Here is a 20316-nt window from a genome sequence, read left to right as displayed (position 1 = left end):
TTAAATGAGATGCTTATTGAGAAACTTTTACTCCTGCCTGAAGCTATCTAGTTGCAAAATGGTAAAGCTGGATTCTTTCCTGCCATTAATTGTTTGAAAGGGTGTGACTGAGTAGGGAAGTACATTTATACTAGAGTTGGGTAGTTGCACTGGAGTTTTTTTTTTTTTTTTCCTTCTATCTGTGGTGGTCTATACATAATTTTTTTTACTCGTTCGCAATCTTGGTTTGTGGGTTGTGTGTGTGTGTGTTTGTTTTTATTTTTTTATTTATTTTTTTTTAAACAAGCTGTACCATTGTATAACCGGCAACACAACCATAGCAACCCAGTGTTGATCCACTTTCATTAACATCTTATTGGCCTTTTCTTTACATATAATTGGCTTTTTAAAATCTCTCTCCCCCCCCCCCCCCCCCAAACTAAACTGAGTTGTGTGCTTTTTTTTGTTTTAATAAAACAGTGTGTGCACTGCCAAGTACATTTGTTACCTTAATTACACACAAACCAGTTTTATCACTTTCTGGAACTTGAGACCTGCCTACCAACTAGCATCGCTAGGCAATGAAACTCTGACAAACAATCCAATGCTTGAGATTTCTCATAACCTCTACTCCCCCCTCCCTCCTATTTGGGTACTGGGATAAGCCATAAATGCAGGACAAACTGAGGGCATTCAGTTGGAACCTGTGTCTGTTCTGTGTACAAGTTAAAAAACTTTACCTAGAGACATGGTAGACAAACTAGTTTCCCTTAAACATCCTGGATTCCTTGTTTCAACTATGTACAGGGATTTGAATTTCTGTGTAGCCAGTGTTTGCTTTGAGATCAACATAATCATGCAATACCAGTTTAAGGATTCCATAGAACTGCTGTCAACAGAAGGGTTAAATTGCATGGTGCAGAGTTGTATTGTCATGTTTGCTTCTGGGACCTTGTAGGTGGGACTGCACTTGAATGAATCAAAAAAATGTATATATAATTTTTTTTCCTTCTTCCTTCATGTAATCAGAACTTTAAAGATGATGCACAGAGATGCATACATAAGCTTTTTTTTGTTTGTTTGTCCATAGATACTTTAATGAGACCTTCATCTTAAGTGGACCATTGAGGCTGCCCTAGTTGTGTTCTTCTGTAAATGTCAGTTGATATACCAACCCCCTCCAGCTTCAACAGGAGTCCCTTTCAAAGCACAAATGGATAGAGCTTCTGACATCTGTCTTGTGTATATTCTTGAATATAGTGAATCCAGAAGTTAAAGTAGAGTTCCACCCAAAAGTGGAACTTCCACTCATCTGATTCCTCCCCCCCTCCGGTGCCACATTTGGCAACTGTCTTTCACAGGCATCATGTCCCCACTTCTGGGAGCCTGCGCTGCTGCCCTTGACATTACTGCTTGGCTCCATCCTACCCCCCCCCCCCCCCCCCCCCGCTGCCGGGTCAGGAGGAGCGCATGTGAAATAGGGTTCCTGGCGTGAAGGCGTACCCGCAATGACAGCAGCCGACAGCTGATGTTTCCATCAGCTGTCGACATCGCTGGACTCGGACAGGCAAGTGTCCTATTAAAGTCAGCAGCTGCAGTATGTGTAGCTGCAGGCTTTTACATTCTTAGAAGCGGTGGGCAGACCTCGGCTTTAAGCATAACAGTAGCAACTAGCATTTTCAGAAGGTCCACAATGGTAACCCCTTGTGTATGAATGGTGCTGTTTCTGCCTTTTTTCCATCTTTGAATTTTTTATTTTATTATTTTTATTTATTTCAGGTACTTATATAGCGCCATCAATTTACGCAGCGCTTCACATATACATTGTACATTCACATCAGTCCCTACCCTCAAGGAGCTTACAATCTAAGGTCCCTAACTCGCATTCATACATACTAGGGACAATTTAGACAGGATCTAATTAACCTACCAGCATGTCTCTGGAGTGTGGGAGGAAATCGGAGTACCCGGAGGAAACCCACGCAGGCACAGGGAGAACATGCAAACTCCAAGCAGGTAGTGTCGTGGTTGGGATTCGAACCAGTGACCCTTCTTACTGCTAGGCGAGAGTGCTACCACTACACCACTGTGCCACCCAATTTAGGTTTTGTATGTGTATTCTGGGACAGTGACTTACAAAGTGTTGCACTAGCAATAAAAATTAAATCCCTGGGTTTTCCACTTTCAAAATTTGATTTGGTAGTGTCCATACAAAAGCTTTTTGACTTTTAAAAGTTGTCCTCTTGCACATCTTATACCACTGAACTACTCAAATGGTTCTTTCTGCTGTACCTTCCTCCTGTGGCCCTGTTAACGTGACAATGTGTGAAATGCCCTGTATCGCACCATAGATTACTAGGCCTATATCATTTATTTTAATTGTATGCTGCTTGTAGCGCTAATGTATGCGTTGTTTACTTAGTGCTAGGTTAACTGCATTGCTGTGCAAAGTTAATGTTTTACCTAGATGAGAACATTTTTCAAATTCCTTGTGCAGTGGTTCACATAGTTGGCACTTAACAAGTTTTTTTTCAAGGCAAATATAGCCAACGCTGAGTTCTCTTCTTATGGAAGTAATCCTCAATGTACTATATTGACTTTTTTTTTTTTTTTTTTTTTTTTTTTTTTTTTTTTTTTTTTTTTTATTCTGTTCAGATTGCTGGACTAGTTTTTCTGTACCCCCAGGATTCTGGATTCTGGACTCTTAATGATTTAAAAGAAACTTTGACCTCTGGGGAAAAATCAGGTGACATTTTGCATTTTTATGGAGTATCGTTTAACACTTAACTTTTTTTTTTTTTTTTTATTTATATTACTTTCCTCCTCAATTGCTTGAATAACATTGCCAGGCTCTCTACTTAGGAAAAGTCATCTTGCCAGATCTCGTGACTTTGTAATGGTAAAAGGTGATGACTTTCTGGAAAAATTACACTGTTGCATGTCAAGAATGTGATCCTTGATGGGTAAATGTTACTGGAATTCTATTTGTGAGTAGAGAATAAAATGAATGCCATGTCTTAAGATATAAATCTGTCATTCTTCATGCAATGTGTGGTTTTATGTATGTAGAGAATTGGTGCCTGCACAAGTAGTGCACCCAGGGTGTGTTCAAGCCTCCCTGGTAACATGTTGCTTGTTATGCCCTAAATACAGATGTAATGTTGCTAAGATTAACCAAGTTCAGCACATCATGTTTAATGCTTTTGCTGATGGCTGCATAGTCTTATGCTAAAAGCCAAGATTCTGATTTTTGTCACCTGAATACGACTAGTCACGTTGAGCACAATTTCTTAGTGGCACACTGGCCACTATGTTGAATCCAAAATATGCACACCCTTGAGGCTAACTTTTTTTTTTTTTGCATGGCACCTGTAATAGTATGTATTCCCCCTGTCTTGCAGGCTACTGAATACAGCTTATACTGGCATTCTTTGGTGCTGCCAGGGTTACCGGTGACAGTTGCACGTGTGAAGGACTTGCACAGCCCACCTGGCATTTCCTGTGAGTCTCAGAATTTGTACTATTGTCCCACTATGGAATGGGTTCTGTGAATGGAAGAGTGGACAAATGATCAAATCTCCCGTGCCAGTCAGAGGCCACCACATTGGCCACCCAAAAAGGTTTGCTGCTTTGGGATGGGTGGTCCTGGTGTTCGTACACTAAGAAATGGCATACTCTAAATATGTCTAACATAGCTATACTTCTATTACGTATAACAAATGTAGTTTGTGCAAGTCTAGGCATGGCTGCTAGTAGCACAACTGTGGGGTTTGCAAAGTTTCTGCCAAAAAGTGCTGTCTATAGATACTGGCAAAGGTGGAAAAATCAGAAGCTATCCCCCTGCCCCCCCCCCCTTTTTTTTTTTTTTTTTTTTTTTTTTTTTTTTTAAATCTGAAATCCATTAGATCTAGAAAGCACAAACTAATGCAGTGCCAATCCCCAATTAAATTTTTGTTTAATGCAACCAGTGAAACGACTTGACTTTTGTATCCGCCTCTTGCAGTCCTTGTACAGCAGAGCTTAGATGGGGAGAAGTGGCACAAGGTGCCAGCCAGTGAGGTATACTGTAGTGTAAGGGGCATGCTGATGGCACAATGACATTGGCTTTTTTTTACTGCTTTACCACCTTTGTCAGTGTGGAGGGGACCTAGGTATGACTGAAATGAAGCTGCCGCAAAGGGATCAAATCTTTGCCCCTGCCAGAGAGTGCTGTACCAGAGCTTTGTAAATTGCAGGCCTGGATGGACAGAGTTACAAACTCTTTGCCCAATCAAGCAAACTGCTAAACTCCCTTTGTATGTATTTATCTGCATCCCCTTTACGACCACATGACAAATATGCAGCATCCAGGAAATGGGCTTTAATCCTGGGTGCCTGGGTGTTTGTGCTAGAACACTTCCAGCAAAGACCAGGCTGTCTGTGACCGATCCAGGGTCTCGTACAAACTATCAGGACCCAGGAAGAACCAGAGCCTGATCATTGTGATGGCCTGTAATTGGAGGAGACAAATCTGAACTTTGATCTTATTTGTGTAGGTCTGTGCCGGTTGACTGACCAGCATTTTTCTGTACCAAAACCTAGTACAACTGACTAGTGGCACTGTTTTGGTAAGGAAAAGTAGTGTCCATGTGAGTGTTAGTACGCATTGTGGTTTTTTTTTTTTTGGTCCTATTTCTTAGCCCCACCTGGGTACAAAGGGCAAATGACACATCATATGTGGTATCGCTGGCTGCAATCAACAGAAGTAGGATAATTTTATATTGAAGATTGGGACAGTTTCTTCACTAAAACTGGTAGATAGCCATTGTTCACTTTTTCCATCAAATGAGCCCAATCTCAAAGAACAAAATTTAATATACCTGGATACACAAAGTAGTTTGCGACATGCCAAAAGTTGCAAAATTGGGTCTGGATGTCAAGGTTTGTTTTGGCATTGGTCATCAAGGTCATTAAAGTATATTGTCAGGACTACTAAAACCAGATTGGGTTGTGAATTTGATACCAATTTTATTAGTGCTTGTACGACCATTACAGCAGGTGTGCTGAAGATGAATGCAGCTTGTGTCCATGTTTCTGTATAAGTAGGTACATTTTACACAACTGCTCCATGGTTCTTTCTAACGTTTAGATTAAATTGCAAACAAATGTTTAGTAATTTGTTCAATAGTGTCTACATGGAGTTTTTCAATTGTTTGCCAAGTGCAAGGAATGTCTGGAATGTTGAGTTCCTTTTGATAACACTTGCGTTTTTTTTTTTTTTCCCCACTCTTGTAACTCTTGGAGACTGTGGTTCCTTTAAGCTTATATTTACTTATATCTACTTTTGCTCATTTAGAAGAGGGCAGCAATTTCTTTTCTGCTTGCAACATTTATTTTTTGGCAGTCTAATATGAACCTTAATTCTGGAGAAACCACCAAACAGTTGAAATGCATAGATGGCTCACCCACTAAAGGATTTGTATTTATCCTGTCCTGAGATCTACACAACTCTGCTACAAAGCAAAGCCAGGCTGGTGTGTGTGGGTTTTTTTTTTTTTTCCTCTCCTACAGGGCTTGGTAATCTCTACACCCCTTCCTGTGGCTTGACAGTTGGGCTTAATGTACACGGGATGTTTTAAAACCTCTCCTGAACGATTTAACTTGATAGATGTAACCAACGTTTAAGAAACCGTCAGTTTTGCTGCGTCTAAATTTTTTTTTTTTTTTTGTTTTTTGTTTTTTGCAAACGATCATAAATAAAATGTCTGTAAACGAAACTCTGCTAAATGTGAGCTACCACGTTTACAAGCTGTTACAGGCACTTGGCGTTTCAAATGCCTCTGAACATCTGTCCTGAATGGGGTGTATTTTGGTGTGTGGGTTTTTGTTTTTTTGTTTGTTTTTTTTTTGTCAAAACTACCTATAAACGAACCTGTGTGCATGTACTGATAAGGTAACAGAGGAGAGTTCAGGGGCAGCTAAAGCCCAACTGCTCCTAAATGTCCGTTTACTAGCAGTGTACATGAAGCCTTAAAGAGCAGCATTGGGTCATCCCTTTGTCCTCTCAATACATTGGCATGCAGCATAGTTGATGCCTCACTGAGTTACTTCACAGAAGAGGGTGAAATCGAGTCGCAACGTGTTCCCAATTTCAGTTCAAATTTAAGTTCATGCATGAATGCATTTTTCTTTTGGATTAAATGTGCCTGGAGTTCAGCATTACATTTCCACGCTTTGCTCTTTAGGAAATCATAGCTGTTTGACAGTAAGCGGTTGTAAACATCCTCGACTGGAAGCTGTAAAGAAGCTGATGGGCTTTCAGTCGGATGTTTGCAGCTGCCAACTGCCAAAGACTTCATGAATTTTGCTGGAGGTAAAAACTTGTATGTCACATGTGTGGGTGTCCTCCTGTAAGATCCATATAATTTTTTTTTTTTTTTTTGTTTACTCTTCAAGTCGGGTCATTCATCCTACTTGTGTCTGCTTTGTCAATGTTTCCCCACACTGTGTTCCAGCATTTAGGATTCACTTGCAGCCAGTGGAAGAAGTCTGAAAGGGAGCATAAACTCATCAGAGCTGGCTAAAGACCCGTTTGCAGGCCATCTGCAGCACAGTAATGTTGGGACTTTTTTTTTTTTTTTACATGGTAGAAAGTTTGAAAAAGCATTTTTGTAGCCAATGAATAGGTGTTTGTGCTTTTGAGTTGAGCTTTAAGGCTGGGGCTACACTTTGCTACTGAGTTAAAGTGGTTGTAAAGGTTCAGTTTAATAGTCATACTTTCCTCCGCTGTGCAGTTGGTTTTGCACAGTGGCCACAATCCTCCCCTTCTGGGTTCCTTCAGTGGCGCCCCCCCCCCCCCCCCCCCCCCCCCCCCAGTGCTCCTTCGGAGAATCGCTCGCCTTCATCCCATGTGGGCATGCTCCTGTGTCCTGCTTCTGCGTCTATTCACACAGAAAGCAGGACTCGGCCCTGGCGCCTGCGTCATTGAATTTGACAGCATCGCAGCCATTGGCTCCCGCTGCTATCAATCTATCCAATCAAGAGACAAGGACCCCAGGCAGAGAGACAGCACATCCCCATCGGGTCAAGTTCCAGGGCTCAGGTAACTAAAAACGGGGGGGGGGGGGGTCACTGCCAGGTTTTTTCACCTTAATGCATAGGATTGGCTGCACTGCTATCAATGCAATCAGGGCACGAGACACCGGCCAGAGCTGGTGTGCTCGTTCATTGTGGAACTACGGGGCTTAGGTAAGTATAAAAGGGGGGTGCTGCAGCACAGGAGGTTTTTCACCTTTAAAAAGGTTGTAAACCTTTGTTTCTCACCTTAATGCATCCTATGCATTTAGATGGGGGGGCAGGCTGAGACCTGGCAGTGACAATGACCCCCACCCCCCACACTTTTTTTTTTTTTTTTTTTTTTTTTTTTTTTCTGAAGCCCTAGAACTTGACCGATGGGGATGTGCTGTCTCTGCTTAGGGTTCTCAGCTCTTGATTGGATGGATTGATAGTAGCGCAGCCATTGGCTTCCGCTGCGGTCAATCAAATTCAGTGACCCAGGGGCAGGGCTGAGTCATACATTTGTGTCTCTGAACGCCGAATGCTTGACTTGGGAGCATGCCCTCAAGGTAACCCCCTCGGATTTATCTGATGTGGGGAGGAGCTGAGAGCAGCTGTGGGGACCCCAGAAGATGAGGTTCGGGGCCACTCTGTGCAAAACAAGCTGCATAGTCGAGGTAAGTGTTTGTTTAACTAATAAATAAAAATAAAACCCTTATCCCTTTAATGCATTAAGGTGAAAAACGGCAAGGGCTTACAACCCCTTTTAACTACTCATTGGCAACTGCCAGCAAGTAATCTTATTAGCAAAGATCATATTGCCAGTGTAGAGCTAGGCGTGGGGCAGGTGAACATTTGAATATATTATAATTTTGAAAATGGTCATGTCCATTTTATGCCTGCAAGCTTGTACAGCTGTTATTGGGCACCTGTAAATCCTGCACCACATTACACATGGAGCATTTGCCCTTTTATCCAAATTTAATAACTAGTAGGACAACATCAAATGGCCTTATACTTTTTACAAAGATATCAAATTTGTAAATTAAGAATTTATAAGATGCCGGTCATGAACAGAGTTGCATGTTATGCAGGATTCAAATAGCCTGCGTATTAGATGCCTGTTGGCCAGTACAAAACTCTCAACTCTGCCTTTCATGTTTAAGGCTGCACATGCCACTCTCCCCTTGGCATTACCACCACTTCATTCAGCTTCAGATATCGGACAGCACTGACACATGCTAACTGACATTTAAGGTGCCCAGTATTGTCCTGCTGAGGACAGGAAGAGTCCTCAGCCCTGCTGTACACCCTACTCCTGCCTGGAAGCTTGCATAGGCCTCCTGTCTTCTAAACGGAACATATACCATTATAAAACACATAATGTTGCTTTCATTTATTCATTCTATCACTGATCTTTCAAGTTCATATAATAAGGCAGTGCTATTATCTGTATGCCTTCCTGAAAATAACGTGGCATCTGTGTCAACAGATGTTTCACTGCTCCGCAGTGGTTGCTAATCACTTGGTTTTAGAAATACCCATAGCTTTTTAGCTTATTGGCTATATGTTGATAAAACCTGAATTCCTGAACCATATGACGAAGCATGAGATGCTGTACATAGTCTAAGAGGTGGTTGAATGGATGGTACATATTTCATGTTGTATAGTGTTACATTCAAGCCCTATGTTAAGCTACTGCTGTGGCATATGTTGTGCTTCTAAGATTCCTCTCTTGTGAAGTAACGCGTCCTATCTGAGCCTCTTTGAGTGATTTTTGTGTGGATGAGAGGCTCCAGTGTAGCTTTCCAGCTTTCAAAGATTTTCTAGAAATGGAGGTGTATGGATAGACTGAAGAGTAGAAATGTGTTTGATGTTGTGTTTTTCTCATTTCATCCCCCTTCCCCTTTTTTTTTTTTTTTTTTTTTTTCCTCTTAGGCAACAGCTACATGGATAAATGTCTATTTTAAAGTGATATTCCTCTTGAAAAGGACTGGAAAGTAAGTATCTTTGCCTTGCCTCCCTGCTTTCCATTGAAACTCAATGCTGCAAAAACTGCAGTGAGATGACCACTTTATGGTTGGGCCCTTTGCCTTTTTAACTGAAGTAGTCTGCAAAAGTAGCCCAACAGAGGGGAACTCTCAGCTGTTATGGCACTAAAAGTCTCACAAGGCACTGCAAAGCTGACAGTTACAAGCATGACTCCCAGAGGCAGAGTTCTGCAATAGCTGGAGGGCCTCCAGTTTGACACCCCTGCCTTACAATATAGTAGGTAGACTTTTCATTCAGCTTGGTTCGTGTGGGGGGGGTTGTCTCTCATGTGATCTGCACTGTCCAGAAAGGTCAAGGGTTCTGCAGCCTTATAGGACAATCTGAGAATAAACTCCAACAGTGCTTGGCCAGACACTGATAGAAGTCACAAGCCTGCTATATACTGCTGATGAGAAAAGGTATTCAGCAGTTTGTATTAAAATGGCATCTCTGTTTTGTGTACTGTGGGAGACCAGAGATGGTGAATGTATATGGTCCTGGGTTTAGTAACACTTTAACCACCCATCGCAGTTATAGTGCGGCAGGTTGGCTCTATTGCGCAAATTGCTGTAGCTGTACGTCGCTTCCTGCAATAGATGGCCACACGCACGGCACTGGAGCCGATGCGCATTGCCTGGCGGCCACTGTCTGCTGGCCACCCGCAATGGCTCCAGAGCCAGAACGGGGATCTGTCAATGTAAACAAAGCAGATCCCCGTTCTGTCAGGAGAACAGAGTGATCGTCTGTTCATAGTAATTGGCAACAGCGTTCTGTCCCCAGTCAGTCCCATTCTGTTCCCCCGACAGTTGGAAACCCCTTCCAGGGAACACGTTTAACCCCTTGCCCCTAGTGTTAACCCCTTCCCTGCCAGTGTCATTTATACAGTAATTTGTCCATTTTTATAGCACTGATTGCTGTGTAAATGTCACTGGTCCCAAAAGTGTTCAATCTGTCTGCTGCAATGTCACAGTCCAGCTAAAAATCGCTGATCACTGCCATTACTAGTAAAAAAGCCATAAATCTAGTCCCTATTTTGTAGATGCTGTAACTTTTTGAACGTATGTATGTATGTGTATGTATGTATGTATGGTATCCATCCTAGAAGATGTAGAGGTAATCGAATACCGTGAAAAGAGCTCTATCTGTGGGAGAAAGACATCAATTGTTTGGGCACAACATCGCACGACTGTGCAATTGTCAGTGATGCAGTGCCGTATTGCAAAAGGGCCTGGTCATTAAGGGGGGTAACTCTTTTCAGTCCTTAATTGGTTAATATTGAGTAATATAACTTGATATATAAATCAAGCATTCTCTCGCACATGGGGGTTTTACAGGAGTTTTCAAACGCTTGGTTTACCCTTTCCCACTCCTGGGGTGCCAAATAGTGTGCTATGCAAATGAATGGCTGTACTGGGTGGCCATCTTGCATTTGGGGGGAAAAATACATGCACAAGTAAGCACTGATGCAAAGAGGCATCAGTAGTTGAGTACTGCCATTGACTTGTGTGGCACTGTTTGTAATGTGTGCCTGGAAAATTATGCTAGGCATATAAAATGCCTGTAAAAGTTCTATTTGCATCAACACAAATGGAACTGATAACATTTAAAGTGGCTTTAAAGGCAGGTTTTTTCCTTTTTAAACGCTGCATTAAAGTCTCTTGTGTGGTTTGTTAAAAAGTTATAACTGCCTGCTCTGTTGCAGTGGTTTTGCAGAGCAGCCTGGATCCTCTTCTCAGGTCCTACGCTGACTCTCCTGGCTCCTTCCTCCTACTAGGTGCTTACACAGCAAGCGGCTTGCTCTGGGGACACCCGAGCAGGTGCTCTCCCCACCCGTGGCTGTCTATTCACACATGGAGCTGTGGCTCTGCCCCCTCAATCTCCTGATTGGATCACTGGCTGTAATTGACAGCAGTGGGAGCCAGTAACTCACTGATCAATAGGTGCGAGTCCCCAGAGAGGAAAGGTTCTCATGGACATCGCTGGATCAAGAGGAGGCTCAGGTAAATATTGGGGGGGGGGGGGGGGGGGCTGATATATATTATTATTATTTATATTATGTTTATTAATAATAATAAAAATATTATTATTATCCAATAGATGGGAAGAGAGACAGATATACCGGGTGGTGTTGGACATTTTTAATTTACATATCCTCTCATTTTAAACTTGGTAGATGTTAATATTGCCACATAGAACATTGCTTTTTATATATAATGGCATTGACCTGATCCTATAGGTATACCTAATATGGTCATTTTATGACTTACAATAAAGGTTGGGTTTTAGGGAAGTGACCTTTTTGTGCGTAGGGAAGAGCACCCTCGTCTAGTTCTAATTTTGCCACAGGTAAGTGTTATCAACTAACATTGCTAGGAGAAGCCAGCAGGTGGCTACTTTTTTTTTGTATTTCCTGTAGAACAGATTTACTTTGGCTATAGTTGCTTAAAAAAAAACCCTGAAATTATACTAGTCTCTAGTGCAGTTACTTTCTTTAATGGAAATTGTGAATGACTGATTGTATTATTTGCAGTCTGCAGCTCCTCCAGGTCAGCCAGCTGATGTGCTTTTCTTCTGAGTGACAGATAATGTAAACATCCTACACTCTCAGCTGTGTAATGCATGAAGCTGGGAGAAGGCTGTTTACCCTCTCTGCCTTGGACAGCAGCTGACAGGAAGTAAAGTAAGTGAACTGAAAGCTCAAGACACTGACTGAAAGGTCTGTATTACAGAAAATGTCTACCATTATACAAACTAAGCAGAATTGTTAACACTTCAAATATAAATAAACAAACTAATGAATGTGCGTGTGTGTTTTTTGTTTTGTTTTTGTTTTTTGTTTTTTTTTTTTTTTTTAGACATTTGTCAATTAAGGTTTCCACAGCTAACAATTTCAACAAGCTACTAGCAAATGTACAGTACTTGTAAGCCTTTTGCCATAGAGGGCAGAACCTAGTTTGTGGCAATAATATGGAAGGAAAGATTCACCAAGTGGACCAAGAGTGCACAGGTTTCTTGCAATAAAGGTAAACTTTTACTCCATAAAAGCAAGGTAGCAAAACGGGTCCTTCACTGATGCTTTAAACTTAGGCTTGATAGAACCTTGAAAGATCCTTGAAACATGTTGCCCAGGCCACTCTGCTCCAGTTGAAGTGTTGCCAGGAGACATGACTGAGACCACTTATGTGAGTTCTGTCTGAGGAAATGACTGCCTCAAGAACCCCCTCCCCAGCTTGGCAGCTTGGCCTCCTGTGCTGGATCAGTGGAGGATCCTTGCATTGCCACTTTGCTTTTAATGAATAAAAAAAAAAAAAAAAGCTACCTTTTTGGACATTGTTTATGCACCCTTCTGGTCCATACACATTATACAAAAATTGTACGAAAACGCTTTCAAAGCGATCATGCAATAATCTGATCTTTGGTACACAGTTTTTGATAGCCAATCACGACTTTTTTTTTTTTTTTTCCCCGAAAATTTCTCGTACGATTTTCGTTAAGTCCGTTGTCTGAAAATACATTACAACACATTACATCCCTTCTGGATTGTTCTGTCCTATGAGAATTTTTGTATCTTTAGTAACCTATTCAATTTCTATTTCCGACTAGCAAGCGAAAAGTCGGATGATTGTGTACAAGGAATTAGTCTGCTTCTATTAAGCTGCTAGCAAGCTCAGCACTCCATTTAAATCCTACCTAAAAACAAAATATATTAACCTGCACCGGCATGCTTTATTCTTTTTTAAGGCTAATACCTTTTCATCAAGTAAAGAAAATACCTGCTGGTAAACTATCATGTCATTCTCAATGTAATGGAGTGAACAAAGGTTTCTGTATGGAGGGGACAATGGTCTCCACCCAGGCTGGGCTTCAAACCGAACACCAAAGGAATGAGCAAACCATAAAATGCAAAACAAACCAGCAGACTCAATGGACCACGTGGTTGTGTCCAACCCCCCCCCCCCAATCACTTTTCTGAGTATAGACTAACTCTTAGGCTACTTTCACACTGGGGTGGGCGCCAGTGGTAAAGCGGCACTATTTTTAGCGATGCTAGTGGGGTGGTTTTCCCCCCCCCCGCTAGCAGGCAAAAAAGGGTTAAACACCTGCAAAGCAGGCAGGGGTGCTTTAGGAGCAGTGTATACACCACTCCTACAGTGCTGCAAAGATGCGGTTGCAGGACTTTTTTGACCATCCTGCAAGCGCACTGCTCCAGTGTGAAAGCCCTTGGGCTTTCACACTGGAGAGACAGGATAGGCTCTTTACAGGTGCTATTTTTAGCGCTGTAGCTCCTGTAAAGCGTCTCGGTGTGAAAGTAGCCTTAACAGCAATATAATTAAAACCATTAATCCAGTCTATGGACCAATATGACAGCAATTGATCATGTGCTTGCGTTTTCTGCTAAAATTGCCAGGAAAAGACAGGAAATGTGTTTTTTATGCATTTCCTTGACAATAACCACTATTTACCTGGTGTGACTGACTATGCTTGGCTCCACATAAATTACCTGTTGCAGAAATTTGCAGATGTGTATATGCCTCAACAAAACCATCTGTGTAGATTACTTTGGTTAGAAGCCTGCCAGTAAAATGTACAAACAATATCTCCCCAGCCATTGTGCCAGATATGGGGTCAAAATGTAAAAGCTCTGAGGGCCACAGGCTGTATATACTGCTGTAAAATATGTGAGAGACAGTCAAGGTGAGCACTCCTGGATGCCCAGACTATATGGAGAACAGTGGTAAGTTTTGGGGGCTTGTTGTCACCTTGGTTAAATATGTGGTACCATTTGTGTATGGACAACTTTTTTATGCAATTAACCATTTCAGCACCGGACCATTTGGCCACCTAAAGACCAGAGCACTTTTGACGACATGGCACTGCATCGCTTTAACTAACTGACCATTGTGTGATGTGGCTCCCAAACAAAATTGATGTCTGTCTTTTCCCACAAATAGAGCTTTCTTTTGGTGATATTTGATCACCCCTGCGTTTTTTTTTTTTTTTTTTTTTTTTGTGCTATAAACAAAAAAAGCGACATTTTTGAAAAACCAATATTTCTCAAGTCATCTTCCAGGACGGCACACGAGAGATGAGAGGCTCCTCCCCACAGGAAACACAATCAATCAACAGCTGTTTTAAGTCCACACCCTTCCCCTTGATCCTCAGTTTTTGATTGTGTTTCTCTCTACACGGCGAAACTGTTTGTTTTTTTCCAAATGACCGAAGCCTGGGGCTGGTGGTCTTCTGCCTGGGAAGCCTCTGGGTCTGGCAGGGTATATTTATCCTTCCCGGGGGGTTCCCCTATCCTTTCTTCAGGAGGGGGCAGCAGAAACTGGGAAAGCCCCCCCCCTGAGCTGAAGGCCCCTGCGTACAGTGGTGTACCCAGAACTTCAGGGGCCTTTATCCTGTCTCCCCCCTTACCTGTCTGGACGTCCATTCAGACGGGGGTGCTGGCTGTCGGTTCTTTCCAGGGGGATCGTACCCCCCCCCCCCCATGTGTATCTACTGACTGGACAGTGCAGGACACAGCCTAACCTTGGGGGGGCACTTTGGCGGCTATTCTTGCGTGTGGACCATAAGGATGGAAAAGCAAGCCCGGTGGCTGTGGCAAAAGGGAAGACCACAACGGTGAGTCAGAAATCCCCAATCCCAGCCAGATGGTTTCTGTGCATTTGAGATAATCTCCCCTGGGGTCTGGATTCAAATAGCCCAGAAGCTTTTGCTAAAGACACCAGCCACAGCTCCCTCTTACATCAGAGATGCTGTATGGTGGACAAGTGGTACAGAGGAGCGAGTGTGCCTAAACCACCTCAGATGGGAAAGAGGTAGGTAAGGCATTTTTTTTCCCCTTCCACCTGTGTTTACTGAGTGGTGCAGTGCAGGACCTGGGGTCTCCATAACAAAATAGCCCAGAAGCTACTGCTAAAAACCACCAGTCACAGCTTCCTCTTATAGCAGAGACACTGTGGTTATCACAACAGTAGGTTGCCAGCCTCTCCCTACATACCCAGTTGTGGTACATTAGTAGGGGTGAATACAGCAAAGAGGGTGACCTGGTAGAACAAAGAGTTCCTTACTGGCCAGGTATACCACTGAACAAGTTATTAATGGTGCAATGGTTGAAGGATTCAGGAGTAAGCTCCCTTGCTCAGCAGGTGCACTAGGTTATCTGGCCCTATTAGCCCAGCTGCTAGGAATCTGCTTAAAGTTGCTCCAAGATGCTTAAAAGCTGACCTAACTTTCAACAATGTGGCAGGGACCAAGCTTCTGTGTGGCACAGTAGGGGTTCCCTTGTGACAGATCCTTTTTTTTGGGGGTTGCTTGCTATGGGTAAGCTCCATTTCATAAGCTCCAACCTCCCACTCCTTTCTTACATTGTGGTTATATTTTAATGCAGGGGGTAAGAAAAACCTTTTTGTTGGTTTGGGCTACAGTCCACTCAGTGACAGATCTAAAAGCGATTTACCATAAATCATTTTCCTATAACCTTTGATTAAGGATTTTCTGTGCAAACATATGCAAGAGCTAGATGGCTATATGATTGCTTCTTTAAAGGGCTGCAGGTAGCTATTTACCTCCAGGCTAAATTGGTAACCACCCTTTTTAGAAGTCTTATATTGGTCTCTAGGGCTGGGCTCATTGAGACTTTAGTTACTGATCAGCCCTACCCGTGTATGAGCTGGCTAGCGTTTGCTCAATCTACGGAGGTAAGGTAGGACAACCGCTACTATAGTAAGGTGTCCAACCATTTTAGGATTGGTTCCTTCACTGGTGGTGAAGGGTTAGTATCTACAGCCCAGGCTATGCCTATGAAATTGCCCCTGTTTGGTTATTTCATAAAGGGATACACCATGACCCCTTCTTGGCTGCTCACCAGTAGACCTCAGTAGTGAAGGTCTGTCCTTGCTGGGGTGTTTGGTGGCACAACTAAAGTACACATTGAAATTTGTGACATCTCTGCTGAAGCTTGTTGGGTGTCCTTTATATCCTAAAGGTACTGCTTTGTTTGGCTACAGATCAGAAAATACAACAGGGAAGGTGGTCTGTACTTTTTGGTTTTGTGCCGCACATCATTGTGTCTGGTGATGACATTTCTGCTCATAATTGTTATATTGCTGCACATCAGACCTACACAAGATTGAGGTCTGTCTGTGGGGTTTTTGTGTCCTGTATTACTGCCTTATTGGTTGCTTATCAGAGGCAGCAGGAAAGATTGATGGTCCTGATTTGTCGGGCTCCATAACAGAAGTACAAATTGAACCTGTGCCAGGGGTAGTACGTATACTGCCTTTGGTAATCGGTACAGCACCATAAGGTGGCGTCGTGCTGATTCAGACAGTGCTATTAATGGCAATAGCTGCCGATTTTAGACATGCGATTTTGACATGTTGAGTCGCATGCCAAATCACTTCAATATGGATGTGCTATCTCTATTCAGAACTGTTATATTATTGCATATCAGAGATATACAAGATTGAGGTCTGTCTGTGGGTCCTGTGTTGCAGTGATGATGGATGGTCCTGATTTTGTTGGAAATACAAAATTGAACCTGTGCCATGGGTAGTACACATACTGCCATTGGTAATCAGTACAGCACCACAAAGTGGCCCGTGCTGATTCAGACAGTGCTATTAACGGCAATGGCTGCCGATTTTAGGCACGCGATTTGACATGTTGAGTCACATGCCAAATCACTTGAATATAGATGTGCTATCTCTATTCAAGATTGTTGTTGCACATCAGACACATACAAGATTGAAGGTTGTCTGTCCTTTTATGTCTTTCATTTACTGCCTTATTGGCTGCATATCAGGACACAACAGTGAAGGTTGTTTGTCTTTTTCTGATTTGTTTTTGCTGCTCAGCAGGGAGACACATTGAGGGTGATGACATCTCTGCTCAGTATTGGTATATGCTACACATCAGAAATACACAAAGATTGAACATTGTTTGTGTCCTGTATGTCCTTTATTTACTGCCTTATCGTCCATATATCAGAAAGGCACAGCAGTAAGTGGTGTTTCTCATTGATCTTCCTTGCTGTTTCTTAGGTATACACAGTAGGGGGTTGTTGGCTGCACTCCTCCAGGGAGCCACAGCATGGGGACCCCTTGTTTGTTCGACCTGAAAACTGCTTTTCCTGCGACCTGTGTAATCTTGAGGTCTGTGGTTCCGTAAGCAGGGACTGCTGGAGACGTTGCGACCTGGAGTCGCACAGTCACGAATTGTACCCTTTGGAAGCCATAGTATATGACTTCTCATGCGTCTTGCAGTCCCAAGTGGCAGGTTGGGTCTCACGGGTGTGGGAACCCTAAGCTTATCTGTCCCTTCTGGTTCAGGTTTTGCAATGCAGCAGGAATACTCATTGTGGAGTTATTGCCTTATTTTGCAGTAGACCAGAAAGATCGCAGCTGTAAAGGCTGTAGTTTCTTTGTTTTTATGTTGCTGCACAGCAGAAGTACTCAACATTGAAGCTTGTTGGTGCTTTCTGTTTCATATTGCCTTACCTTAGGGCACTTCAGAAAAACACAATGCTGTGGGTTGCTTGTGTTCTTTCTCTGTTGGTTCTATGTAACTGCACTACAGAACTGCATAACAGGAAGGATTGTCTTATAACTGTACTTGGTGGTTCGTCATAAATACGCAACATAGAAGTTTGGGTCTTTCTGTCTTCTCTTTATAGCCTTGTTTTGCTGTAAAACACCACTGTAAAAGGGGGTTCCCGTCCTTTCTGTATTTACCAGTTATGACCTAGCTAGCTGCACTTCAGAAATGCGCAGCATTTAAGGTGTGTTTGTGTCTTAATGCTTACATATTGGCCGCACATCAGAAAACCAGGCTGTGAGGTTCAGATTTGGGTCTCTTCCCATATTTGATATTTTGTTTTAGCTAGTCACACTCAGATACACAACATTGTTGTCTATGCTTGTGTCCTTTCTGTCTAAATCTATTGTGCTATGTCCACAATCTATAATTTTTTTTTTTATTTGATAATACATGTATCACCTTTTTGTATTTCAGCCTTCTCTTCCGTGGAAGGGCCAGGAGTTCTGGCTGCAGATGTCACATGTCAGAAAGCCTCGACCCCTTACATTCAGGGATTCCAGAGCCATTTCCTAGCGTTGAAGCCCAGTAGAGTTATGGGTCACTGGAGGAAGGCGATAATGAATCGCCCTGTTTAATAAGAACTTGGGAAGTTCGGGTCAGGAGTTTTATGGCCTGAAGATGAAGTATAAAGATGTATACCCGACCAAATAGGTTACAGCTCGGTGCATGGCCTTCATTTTGCCCTTCTAGCAAAACTAGATGTAGCAATATGAGTGTTCTTCTTCTCCTGCTATAGATGTTAATCTCCTGAGTAGGCTCTCAGGCGTAAGTAAAACTATAGATTGGGCATGCCTTAAACCCAGGGATTAAGTTTTTGTTAATCTATTTCCCTTAAGTAGGTTTCCCCTCAGTCTTTGCTGACGTAAAGATAAAAATGAACAAAAAGGGGTTGTCTGTCAGGGGCCCCCCTTTTTTGGCAGTTTTATTTCCCTGGACAGGGTTGTGTTAAGACAGGCCCCCTTATGGATCAATGAAGTGTCCTTGTCTTACAACACAGGTCTCCGATTAATCTTTTTAGTGGTTCTAAACAGCACCTATAGGCAGAATAGGCCATTGTTAGATGTGTGACAGGCAACATTGATAACCTACAAGTTTAACATGTTTTCTGATTCCATCTTTAAGAGCCCACTCCACCAAGATCCTGCATCCGAAACAGAGAAGGCAGGGACACCGGTGGAGTAGACCGGCAGATCAGCCGCATGATCCAGCTAAGATACCTTCATCAAGCATATGGAGTAAAGGTAAAGCTTACTGCAGAACCGAGGTTCGCCAAGAGGGTCTTGCAGTGGTCCCACCCTAATAGGCCTGAGGTACTTGATTATCCTCTCAGGTGTGCCGTCCTGGAAGATGACTTGAGAAAAGTACTAGTTAATTACCGGTAACTGTCTTTCTGGGAAATCTTCCAGGACGGCAGGCCTACTTCCCACCCGTTGGAGGAGGGAAAATTTTAGAACACTAGAAGGTGAGTGCCTGTGAGGAATGATTTCCCTTGTGAAACAGGTTCAGGAGTTACTTCTCTACAAACAGGATCAAGGGGAAGGGTGTGGACTTAAAATAGCTGCTGATTGATTGTGTTTCCTGTGGGGAGGAGCCTCTCATCTCTCAGGTGTGCTGTCCCTGGAAAATTTCCCAGAAAGACAGTTACCGGTAAGTAACTAGTGTGTGTGGTGTGTGTGTTTTTTTTTTTTTTTTTTTTTTTTTTTTTTTTTTTACAGAAAAAAACACACCACACACAATTCTATAGCACCAATCGCTGTAAAAATGCCAATGGTCCCAAAAATGTGTCAAAATTGTCCGACGTGTCTGCCATAATGTTGCCGTCCCGAGATAGATATCTATATAAAAACCAGATCGCTGCCATTACTAGTAAAAAAAAAAAAAAAAAAAAAAAAAAAAATTAATAAAAAAAAAGCCATAAACTATCTGCTATTCTGTAGACGCTATAACTTTTGCGCAAAATATACGCTTGTTGCGATTTTTACCAAAAATATGTAAAAGAATCCATATCAGCCTAAACTAAGGAAAATTTTTGTATATTTTTGGGGGATATTTATTATAGCAGAAAAAAAAAAAAAGTCACTGGCAGTGAAGGGGTTAAGTGTGTCTTCTAACTGAAGGGGGGTGGATTGTGCAGGGGAGATGATAGATCGCTGTTCATACTCTATATGAACAGACAATCTCTCTGCTCTCCCCTTAGAGAACCAGAAACTGTGTTTACACACATCCTGGTTCTCGCTGTGCCCTGAGCACAGGGCATCCCCCAGGGCTTGTTGACACCTCACTTAGAAAGGGGTAGAAAGCCTGCTTGCAGAATGAACTACTAGCAGTAAAATGGTAGGACAAATGTGGTGTGTTCATCAGATCTTCCTCCCCCAGACACAACAAACAATATTGACTATACAATGATTTTATTTACAAAGCAACTGGAAGATTTGGATACTTCTGAAAATTTCTGGAAGCAATTATCTCAACACTTTCTGGATATAAAAGGGCTATGGCCCCAAATCAAGATGCAGCAAGCTGCATGAGAGGCATTTTTCAGATGTTCTCCAACCTACACAAGTCACCCCAAAAGATGCTTTTATTTTTTTTTTCCCAACCCCCCCTTCTTCCTTTTGCCTCAGTGACTGCTTCCGTTGCTACCACGACTAGTCTAGGGTACAAAAC

The 20316-nt window shown here is 42.5% G+C and overlaps 1 protein-coding gene across 5 annotated transcripts in view; it reads left to right on the top strand.

Annotated features, from left to right (window-relative positions):
* The window catches only part of LOC141140029 (uncharacterized), a 52129-nt gene that overhangs the window by 28596 nt on the left and 3217 nt on the right, over positions 1-20316 (top strand). The window contains exons 2-5 of one of the 5 annotated variants that reach the window (XM_073626761.1): positions 2635-2725; positions 3381-3599; positions 8953-9014; positions 18772-18890. In XM_073626761.1, the coding sequence (XP_073482862.1) occupies positions 3531-3599; positions 8953-9014; positions 18772-18890 (250 nt within the window). In that variant the 5' untranslated portion in view covers positions 2635-2725; positions 3381-3530. The remainder of the gene's footprint in view (positions 1-2634; positions 2726-3380; positions 3600-8952; positions 9015-18771; positions 18891-20316) is intronic. The other 4 variants (XR_012243883.1, XR_012243882.1, XR_012243884.1 and 1 more) reach the window with 4 other exon arrangements.

Source organism: Aquarana catesbeiana, linkage group LG04 (assembly GCF_042186555.1).
Source record: "Aquarana catesbeiana isolate 2022-GZ linkage group LG04, ASM4218655v1, whole genome shotgun sequence".
NCBI lineage: Eukaryota > Metazoa > Chordata > Amphibia > Anura > Ranidae > Aquarana > Aquarana catesbeiana.
Note: the sequence above shows the minus strand (reverse complement) of the source record. Positions and strands in the feature narration are given on the sequence as shown.